The 11,188-nt window shown below is 41.0% G+C and overlaps 1 protein-coding gene across 1 annotated transcript in view; it reads left to right on the top strand.

Moving 5' to 3' along the window:
* The first annotated feature begins 313 nt into the window (after window positions 1-313).
* Window positions 314-11,188, top strand: part of cfap58 (cilia and flagella associated protein 58) — a 73,649-nt gene continuing 62,774 nt past the window's right edge. The window contains exons 1-6 of the mRNA XM_030778930.1: window positions 314-327; window positions 1,321-1,345; window positions 8,059-8,313; window positions 8,552-8,700; window positions 9,151-9,307; window positions 10,793-10,987. Of these exons, the coding sequence (XP_030634790.1) occupies window positions 314-327; window positions 1,321-1,345; window positions 8,059-8,313; window positions 8,552-8,700; window positions 9,151-9,307; window positions 10,793-10,987 (795 nt within the window). The remainder of the gene's footprint in view (window positions 328-1,320; window positions 1,346-8,058; window positions 8,314-8,551; window positions 8,701-9,150; window positions 9,308-10,792; window positions 10,988-11,188) is intronic.

Genomic DNA, 11,188 nt, shown 5'->3' with positions numbered 1-11,188 from the left:
GCCTGCTGTGTGTGTTACTCATACAGGGAACGCCGAGAGTTTACATAATATTAAAAGAAAGCTTTATCAGATGACCCGACTAAACCAGCGAGGAGAGAGGGGCCTTTTTCGTCCTGTGTTTACGAGCCTCGAACATTACGGCTTTCACATCAAAGCTTTAACCTGCATGCTGCAAAAATGCGATAATTTCACGCTTGTTATTTTTCGGGTTGTGTCTCTAAATTGGTTCTGAGGTAGAACAATTTACACACGGCGAGTGGATGAACTTTATTACGTAAGGGTACGAGTTAACGACGCACTAAAGATCTGAACGATGCACGGCTTCACGTAAGGCTTGCGGGCACCTTTGTGGCTATTACATCCTTTTTATCGTATGTGCTCTGCTTTTCATGTTTTCGACATTAGCATGAGCACATATTTTTTCTTTACGGAGTGACTCGTCTGTCATTTCGTTTTCTCTGTTTTGATTTTTTGAATACTGTTTCTCGCATGGGGCAACTCTTGTTTGTGACTGAACAAAGAACTCACTCTCTCTCTCTCTCTCTCTCTAAAAAAAAAAAAAAAGTTCTGGAATGAACTTCTTGCTATGTTAATGGTTTCAGATGCAGTGTTAGAACATTGGGTTAGTTGGATCCTTGTGTTTCACTTCAGAACATTTAACCATAAAGCACTGCATTTTTTTTTCTTTTTTTCGCTGCTCTGAATATAATGACTGTCTTGAGGCAATCCAAGTACAAAACAAACATAATTTCTGTTAATGAGTTCTCTCTGAGGACCACGGAGGTTAAATTTGATTAGTGGAAAAGTGACCTTCCAATTAAGAGCCCAGAAATGGAACCAACCTGGTTATTTCTCAAATTGGGTCAAGGCCAGGTTAATGCTGTGGGCTGTGGAATGTACTTTCTTCGACTCCACTAAAACAAGCAGAAGTTTACAACAGTCGGATATTTGTTTTGGGACCACGTAGAATGTCGTTAAATGACAGCAGGATTCGTACATAATTCTGTCTTGTGAAGTGAGTTAGATTGTATTAATGAAAAAAAAAGCTACCTCCAAACCCTCAAATATATATGCTATTCTGAGGAGATCCAAAAGTGGCTTCTTCCATTTATAGGACTGACTCAGTGCGACGCTCTCAAACAAGCACTGTCATAGTTAAAAAAAAGAAAGAAAGAAAAAAAAACCCTCTTTCCGTCGACTTCTTTTGCCAGCGTCTGTCAGCTCTAGAGTGGCTGGAGGCCAAGAAAGGTGGGTGGTCAAATGAGAGGTAAACAAAGAAATTTACAGCCGGTGAACTGCGAGACATGCGGCCAATCGCAGCTCAAACCAAACTGGCTCTTCGGGGGTTCAGCAATCCAGTATAATTAGGTCAGTTTCATAATGGGTTCCGTTCCAGGAACGGTAAGGGTTGTTGGCTGGAGTCCCACGCCGGGTACCGGGCATGTTGACTTCGAAACTCACAGCCCGTGGTACGACACTGCTCGGGGTGTACGAAACCTGTTCGCCCCTGTGCAGTCCCCCCTCGTACTCTCAGGCTAATGTACCCCGCCGCTGCGGAGTTTAAAAAAAAATTCTCCCAGACAGAGAAGCTGAGTCAACGTCAGGCGCAATAATGAAAGAGCGATGATTTACATTCCTTTGGCTGGACTCCATCTGCCTTCCTCTGTTCCCCCATTACCCTGTTTTCTGCTTTTGTCTTACCTCCCCTGGGATAACTGCACGTCTTAACCGATACTGGAAAAATGCATTACATACCGGAAATGGACACGAAAAGTGCATATTTGAACGTGAAACGCAACATCAAAACCTTTCAGGTTATATTCTAAAACTTTTTTTTTTTTTTTTGCATACTGAGCAACCAATGGGGATGACATGTCTTCATTCCGTATTCATGAGATGCAAATTAGTTTTCTCCCTTCCCATTAAACCACAACTTGGCTGACTGGAGTGAGAAACTAGTATGGAATTGGTGACATCATGGATTTCCAAGCGGTTTTGATAGAAAAGGATGCGTCAGAAAGGTCTGAAAGCCAAATTTTGGGCATCCAGCATCTAATCCAGGGTAATCCGATTCCCCCCCCCCCCTTTTGTACTTAGAGTAACAGAGCTGCACATCGTTATCCAACATTAGTTTCCCACTTTCATTTGTCAGAATTGTTTTATTAGCTTTTTTTTTTATTATTATGATTGAAATTCAAAGAAAATTTTGCATGCTCTTACAATCAGTTTCATTAATTTGACTGAGACACGCAAGGCAGTCTTCACGAATCAGTCCTGGGATGTTCTTCATATACTTCAGAGTGGGTAATTATGATTTTCTCTTTTTTTCCATGATTTTTATTTTGAAAAAGCAAGCTGAAACGAGCCATAACTAAACTGTTGTTGCCCTCGGGGGATTATTCAACATTTTAAACTGTACCATCGCCCAGAACAGAGCATTCATCGAAGCATTTGCTATAAACTGTAAAGGATCTGTCTCTGTGCCCGTATGTGTGTGTGTGTGTGTGTGTGTGTGTGTTTGTGTGCACACGTGTGTGCGTGCGTGCGTGCGAGTGTGTGCATGCACATCTGTGTGTGGATTTGTCCTCTACACTTCAAAGCACTAAGTGAGTGGGGATTTATGCAGCGTGTTCACAAAGCAGTCAGAGATGTGCCGTCCCTTAGGAGGACTGGCTGCTTCGCCCCATAAAGCCACTCTTTACACTGCCACGTTTTAACACGTCACTTTATCCGTGAGCCGCGGAACACAGTTCAAAGGCCATCGTGCCCCCCCCTCAAAATGACACAGACAGGAATGTGCTTTGCTAATGAGCTCTGAATGACGTAGAACACATTCTGTTGTGCTGTTCTGGCATAACTGTAGGCCAGAGTCATTGTAAACGTGAAGTTTGTTTCACGCTAACTCACCTGCAGGGAGGCATACAGTAGAATTTGACAGTATGGGTGGAACTGTGACGTTAATCTTAAAAAAAAAAAAAAAAAAAAAATGTTGAAACTGCGCCAACATTCCCCAAATCAACTCTCCAATCGATTTTAAAGTGCTTTATTTTCAATTCGTTTGTAAAAACGCAGTTGTTTCGCTGGATCGCCGTCTCTTGGCTGTGTGTTAAGCTTGGGACAAATCTCCTTTGCCTGTGTTCGGTTGCCTGATCTGTATGCTACATGTCTCTTTCTCTCCCTTTATCGCTTTGGGTCATGACGTTTATGTACCAAATCAATGTAATTCATATCACAATCAATGTGACCAATCATTGCTGTCTGCTTAAACTGAGATGACTAGCCTTTTGTTCCCCTGTCAGCCATCATTGGTTAATGTACTTGTCTATATAATTATGTGAAAAAAATTCATGAACAGTGACTCTGTGGAACTTACCATGTGCTAAACGATGGTGACTGTGCTATGGGGAGGCGTGTGTAATTGTCTCGCACGTCGAGAAGTGAAAATTCCTCTGTTAATCTCTAGAGGTGTATTCTTTGCCGTAGGGCGCTGTTCATTTACTTGCTTCTTTTGATCAGGGGACCAGCTGCCTCTATCTCCACCCTCCCACACAGCCAACAGATATCTCCTCCATGTGTGTGAGTCAGCAGCCCCCCCCCCCCCCCCCCTCCCCCAACACACACACACACACACACACACACACACACTTACACACACACACCCGTCCTCCTCCCTCAGCGACCCACTGCTTAATTATTTCTTACTAGTGCCTTCACACAATGTCCTAGCTTTCAATTTCATTAACTTTGGGAATAATATGAGTTAAGTATCTATACAGCAGTTCTGTCTGTGGCCAAATTTGTTCTCTGTGTGTTAACTGTCAATGGAAATTGAATGTCTCTAACTGAAAAAGATTTGCGCTGGTGCACAGCTATGCTCCACTCAATTCGGCAATTGATTTGGTCATTAGATTGAAGGTTTTCTGACAGAACACTCCAACTTTGACGCTGACAAGGGGAAAAGTACTGGTATTGTGGAGACCATCATTTTGTCATCCGTGTAATTTTTAATGTGAGAGGAAATCAGTTTAGCCGTTATAATTTTGAACGGAGACAAAAGAAAATATATAATCTGATCCAGCTTCGTAAACAACACTATCTTAAGTTCAGTTCAGTCTTATCACGGGCACACGGATCAACGTCAACGCCTTCGCTATTATTAACTTCATCTAATAACAGTGACGGAGCTATCGTCATGGGAACGGTGTAGTTACATGCTAAGCGCTGTCGTCAGTCAGACACGGCTGAACGGATAATTGACCTTTCAGCTCCTCCCAGCTCACCTTCTTATTTAGTACATACTCGCTGGGGTGGAATAAAGAAAATTTGGTCAGCAAATGGATTTGCTTCGCCTGAACACTTTGCTTCTTTGTCATCAAGGGCCCTTTGAAGCAATGGCACTCGCGTGCTGATTTGAGTGAACAGAACGTCTCTTTCTCTTTAATCCCACAAAATAAATTGAGACTTTTGGGTCTTTTCTTGTCAGACTTTTGGCACAGATTCAACAATTTATTATTAATCCTTTTGAAAAAAAAGGAAACATCCAGTAATGTCATTGCATATATTGAGTACACTTGAGTGCGTAGTTGAGAATAAATGTCAGAAAGAAGGACAGTTTCACTGAATGAATTACTGATCATCACAGTTTTTAACCAATGCCACATTTATAATCTAGCACGCTCATATACATAATCAATGGGGACACTACCCCCAGAAGAAAAGGTACAGTTCTCTCCATTGCTAAGGACCCGCTCCTAGCCATTTAACTGTTAGTTTCTGTGTCCGTTGAAAATGCAAATATTCTATTTTTGTTTTTCAAATGTTAGTCACATAAAATTACACTGGTGTTGTCCGTAACAATACACTTCTTTGAATGATATAGATTTCAGTAGGCTAATCTCTGTCCACTGTCAGTCTAATCGGCCCCTAAATTATGATGTATTTTTCTAATAATCAAATGATAAATATCACAAATTATAATATCATCTCACTGTAGGGTAAGTGCACGAATCCATAGGGACACGTTTACTGAGTCTGAACTGAAGGGACATGTTTTAGCGTGGAACGGGCGCTGTTCTTCAGCACCATTTGAATAGACATGGATTCATTTGCGCACAAGTGGGGTTGGGGGAGAGAGAGGGGCTTTTGGAATCGTCGCTCTGTTGAATTCATTCACGTATTTTTTTTTTTTTTTTTGGCGTACGCAGTTAACAGTGAAACAAACTGACCTGACATTGCAGAAAAGGTTAATCTGACATGGGGAAAAGAAGTTGTAACGACGAGGGAAAACGCTCAAACTAAAGTTCATTCACTGGTATGGTTTTCACAACAGGGTTTTGTTCACAACTTTCAGCACAGCGTTTTTTTCTGACAGAAAAAAGGAAAACCATAGTGGCCTATTATTATAATATTAACACGCTTTTATTTAAGAATAACAGAATTACCGCCACTGACCTTTGTGAGAGTTGGGAAGCCGTTGAAATCTGTTTTGCTGCCCTCTGTGTAACGCCGAGATACCTGACACGCTGTTACCCATGACAACTGTTCAAGTCCAGATGTTTGTTCCAAGCTTCTGTAAATGTTCTCGACTTCACGTTTTCTTGAAGACACGTCGTGTGTTAAGCAAAGCCCTTAAATGGGAGAAGTTTTTCTTGCGGAGATGTCATCTAAAAGGCACGAATTGTCCAAAAAGAAATGCTTACGTGCTTCAGAATACATCAGATCCGAGAATAACTGGTAACGTCTGAGACCGTCTCTCACCGACGACTAAAGCAGATATCAAGCTGAAAGGTTTAATTCTCTTCAGGAGAATCTCTCTCCACCTGCAAAACTAAGTGTCTTTGATTCCCTTTTGATGCACTGTTATTCACTGGGGACTTACCATCATGCAGCTGTCGTGCAACACTGGCTTACACTGTGATCACTCTGAGAGATTGAATTTGTGTCACAACGTCCATTGCGCATGATTGGGTCTCGACCACAGGAAAGTGCACCGCCATTATTTGAACGTTGTAATCCATCACTGTACCAAGTGGAAGCAAAACAACTAACAAACCAGCAACAAATACGACAGAATGAGCTCCATATATCATTTAATACATTACACGGCTTTACCTTCAAAACTGTGTTCTTAATGAGCTTTGTGGTACATCCGTATGTTTTTGAAATGTTGTCAAATATTCTTAGCTGACGACATGCGCTGGGCTCATGGACACCTGTTGGCATGACAACCTATCATATGCCGCCTGCTTTGATGCTGATGGCTCATGACGAATCACCTGTCATAAGCGACAATACGACATGTTTACACATATCTGACACGTGACATTTTTCATCTGGTGCTTGGTGAGAACGTAGCCTACTTCAAATTTGACAAAAAGACGATGTCGCTTGCCATACGTTCATATGGCGCTGCAACAATTTAAACTGTAATATTCAAAGGTTTTTAACAGGATAAGCAGAAAAGACAGGTCTGAATCTTATGTTAACAAAAGACAAATAAACATTTTCATTAAAAAATACATTACTTAACTACGCGTTATGTCGTTTACCAATAATCTTACATGAACAGACTGTCTAATGATTAGTCATGGAGAGCAGACATAAACGCCCCCTCATCAGCGCTATGATTTGTGTAAAGCTGCCATCTAGTGTAAAAAAACAACAACAAAACAAATGAACTCTGCCTCGTCAACCGTAGAAAAGCAACAACAACAACAACAACAACAACAACAACAATACAAAAACTAAAATAAAAACCTCCTTTAAATTCAACAGTTCGTCTTCATGGTGTCTCTCGTGTAGTAGAACTCACATTAGTTAATCTCTTGATGAGGAAAATGCAACGATAAAAGTGTAAGGTTGTATGACAGTAGCCTATTATTTGAGTAAGATGTTTATCACCTATGTGTCGGCCTACCCTTCACAGAATCAAAACGAGCTGAGGTACATTTTCAGGTTTATTTAAATAAGAGTAACTCTGTGAAGTGGTTTTTGTGCAGCCTCTCAGTTTAGAAAAAATGTAAACATCACTATTCCGCCCAAGTGAAACTGTACAAGACATATTTTCATATACCTGAGTTCCTAGAGTAAGCCATGTTCAAGTTAAATGAGTCTTTCAAACAGAATTCTAATCTTTAATAGCTAAAATAGTTTTAATTCCCACAATGGGGAACATTTATTGGACCGATACACTCTTAACAAAGCCGACACCGTTGCCTGGAAACGAGGACGCGTTTCTAAGGAGTCAGCCAACACAATGTACGATGGAGGACTATGCATTTTTGAAACGTACTTTTTGAAGCAGAATTGCTAAGTCTGCAACTATTTTTGTAGAAATTTGCAGTGGAAACATAAGGAGCCATTATGGAGGTGTGTGCATTTGTTATTTGATGTAGCATATAACTCTGAACTATATGAATACAAGCCGTGTTTAGCGAACTTACAGTCAGTTGTGATCAGCAACGATTAGCTAAACCCAGAGTAACGGAATTAAACTAATGTTTATAATGTTTCATTGTAACATTTAGTGTCATGTAACAACATTCAAAAGAACTGTTGACATTTGTCAGTATTAGCTAGAACATTTAATGAAGCAAGTTAGTATCACTTTTCCTTATCTTTAACTGAGGTTTACATGTACTTTTATGGCATGTATCAGTTTTGTGTGTGTGTGTGTGTGTGTGTGTTACAGACATTAATTATGTAATCTTACGTTGTGAAAAACATATTTAGGACTCAATACCACTATCAGTGGAGTTACAAAACATCCATAGAATAAATATCCCAAACTAACAGTGTTTTGCCTATTGAAACGAATCTCTATAAAGCTAAACCACTTTAGATATTACAACTGTTTGTGTATGTACTGTTATTTATTTATTTATTTATTTATTCATGCCCAACCACGTGAACAAACAGGCACGCCCAGAAATCCAAAACAAAAACAACAACAAAACCCATACCTATGCTACCATCTTAAAGCCCAGTCCACAGTGCACAGCAGTGCACAGTAACAGTGTGTACGTTTCTTTGTAGGAGAGTGAGTTGAAGCCAGAGGAGGAGAGAAACTTTGAACTGGTGGAGGCGGAGTTCCTGGAGGTTTTGAAGGAGCTGTCGGGTGATAAGACTCTGGAGAAATTCCGGGTGGAATACGAGAAGCTAACCAAAGCCCTGAAGAAATCCCACGACAATGAGAAGAGACTTATGACAAAATGCCGAGAGCTGAACGCGGAGATCGTTTCCGACTCCGCCAAACTCGCCGCGGCTCACAAATTGTCCCAAGACGACAGGACAACTATAGCAACCCTGAAATTGGTACATTAAGCATGGATGAGATTAGGCCTCCAAAAGATACACTGCTAGTGAAACTTGACTTGTTTTGTTTTTTGAGAAAAAAAAAAACAAACAAAAAAAAAAAACACGGCCCATGAAGTAGGCCCCGCTAGTCTTGTTTGGAATATGACTGATGCATTGTTAAATTGTCCATTACTTTAAGTAGGCCTGTTTAGCATGGTTTCGTGTATAATCGTCTCTCTTTTTTTTTTTTTTTTAGGAAATTGATAAGGCCTGGAAAATGGTGAACGCCGCCCAGGAACAGGAGTTGAGGGCTAAGGAAACGATTGAAAGTCTGAAAGAGGAGATCACAAAACTCTCCAGGGTCACCAGAGAAGGAGCAGGTCTATCGTTAGATCCTGACAACAAGTTAGTCGCCTTTTTTACGTTTTCCGCACGGGCTGCAAAAGTTCTTCAAAAGAATTTAGATACCGCTTGACCTTTAGATAGTCCGTTGACCTTTCAGAGTTACAGCACACCGTGTGTATCATTTTGTGTGAGCGTTCTACTTTATCGTCTGATGTTTAAACACTCCTTCAGTGCTTTATTCCGGTGTTTACAGAGAATACCAGGCAATGTGTTAATCACTGCTTATTAACTGAGATTTGTAGTGGAAATCTTCAGCAGCTGAACAATATTACTGAATTGTTGAACTGAAAATATCTGTGTCACCACAAGGCGGCTGAGCACAGCTCATCAGCAAAATGTTCCGCTTTGTCCCACGTGCTTGGCGTAACATTCGTGATTGATGAATTATTCAAATTAGGCACGTTATGGTTGTTGTCTTTTTTTGTTTGTTTGTTTGTTTGTTTTTTTCAGTGTCGAGGAGCTGTTGAAAGCGAAAGATGAACTGACCAAGGCTCGAGACGAACTGCTTTCCGAAGTCGTGAAGTTACGCGAAAACCTTAGCGAGTCTCTGGCCGCTCAGAAAGACGTCGAAGCCCAAAAGGAAAAAGCGATGGAGAGCATCTCTGAGGTGGGCTGTCCACCAACTAAAGTTCTTTTCAGCATTAAATATGATGGAAACATCCATTTATGGTTAGTTTGTGAAACTGCAGAGAAAAACGCATACTAAATAATAATAATGAAAACAAAACAAAACAAAACCATAAAACCAACAACAACAACAACAAAAAACAACTTTTAATTTGGTTCTGTAAACTGTAGTCATTAAACTAATTCATAAATCATTTTCTTGTGGGTTTTTTTTTTCCAGAGTGCATGCTTGCTTTATAGCTGGAAAAGTAGTATTCTAAAGATAATGCCTTTAATATTATTTGTATTTTGCCCAGCAACAGCTTCCCTAGTCAGCGGATCAATAGCAGAAATATGTGTTTGGCTCTGTAATTGCTTTCAAGCAAACTTTTATTTCAAAAATATCCATTCCATTTGCCGAACGTCAACTTGCCAGGTATGAATTGGCCCATAAAAGATGCTACTCCGGCGCTTTGCCCCGGCATGGTCGGTAAAATACAGCTCCCCTGCCAACCGCTCGGCATGCGTCCATACTCTGTTTACCACACACATCACTGTACAAAACAAAAAAAACAAAACAAAACAAACAAAAAAAAGGCTTCGACATATAGTTTTTGTGATTTAGTATTTAGAATACACTGGAAAGAAAAGGCAGTGATATCGTAAAAAAAAAAAAAAAAAAAAGCTTTGGAGCCCCTTTTGTAAAATCTGTAGTGTTTGTTTTTAAAATTCCAAATTTTTATCTGTGTGATGGTTCTACGTCCTTAAGGATCTTAGATACTCTTGTTTACTGGTACTAATTCTTCTAATTCTTTAAAAGATCTTGGACCGTCTTCTTTACTGGTACTACTCTCTTAAGGATCTTGGCTGGTCTTGTTCTGTGGTTAGTATGTGTCTAGTTGCTGGGATGCTGAGGCCAGAGAAAAGCCCTCAGTTTCGATCTTGGCAGCTGTGCCCTTTCGTTTGACAAACTGAAGAACGGCGGTTGAGGGAAGTGTAATTGCTCTCGTGATCAGAGTGGGACGTGAGGAGCGACAATCTGGGAGAGCCATATGGTACTTTTACGACGTCACGCGAAGCCACCTCGCCGAATGAAAGTGAACGGAATTCAAACTGTTGAACTGAGTTCGAGGAAACACGGTTTTATCACGCTTCATTCAAGAAGAAGACCTTGTTTTCTTCTTCTTTTTTTTTTTTTTCAGTTTTTCGGTTTCAGCGAATGGCTTTTAAACGTTTGGCCTTTTAACAGCTAATTGTCATTTAACGGCTGTACAAACGGACCTTTAAACGTTGGCTTTTTAAATAGCTAACAGTGATTTGACAGCTTTGCAAACTGCCTTTTAATACAGTCTAGGCCTACTGTACTTCTCTATCTGACCTAACCCTTTCTCCTCTCATCCACTAACTCTCCACCCTCTTTGTCTCTGCTCCATCTCTCTCTCTCTCTCTCTCTCTCTTTCGCTCTCTCTCTGTCTTTCCCCTGCAGCTGGAGCAGAAGATCCAGGTGTTTCAGAGCGAGAATTCCAGGGAGGCGCGGCGGAAGGAGAAACTGGAGAAGGAGGTTAACCAGCTGAGCGCTGATCTGGAGGCTAAACTGTCAGACATAGAGCTGCTGAACCTACAGATTCAACGCAGTAAAGAGGAGCAGCAGCGTCTGGAGCTGCAGCTCAGAGAACAGAAGGTACAAATAACACCACCTCACGTTACCTCCTCCACCCTGTAAGCACGGGGGGGGGGGATGGATTGGGTGGTGGATAGGCAGGAAACGATGGTGGTTCCGTTCCGTCTGAATGTTCGTGGTAGACGGCTGACGCTGTGGTTTCGCTGACTGGAGAATCGTAAAGGTCCAAACTGTTTTGCGTCGAAGAGCTAAACTTACTGC

This window comes from Chanos chanos, chromosome 7, assembly GCF_902362185.1.
Source record: "Chanos chanos chromosome 7, fChaCha1.1, whole genome shotgun sequence".
In the NCBI taxonomy this organism is placed as follows: domain Eukaryota; kingdom Metazoa; phylum Chordata; class Actinopteri; order Gonorynchiformes; family Chanidae; genus Chanos; species Chanos chanos.
Note: the sequence above shows the minus strand (reverse complement) of the source record. Positions and strands in the feature narration are given on the sequence as shown.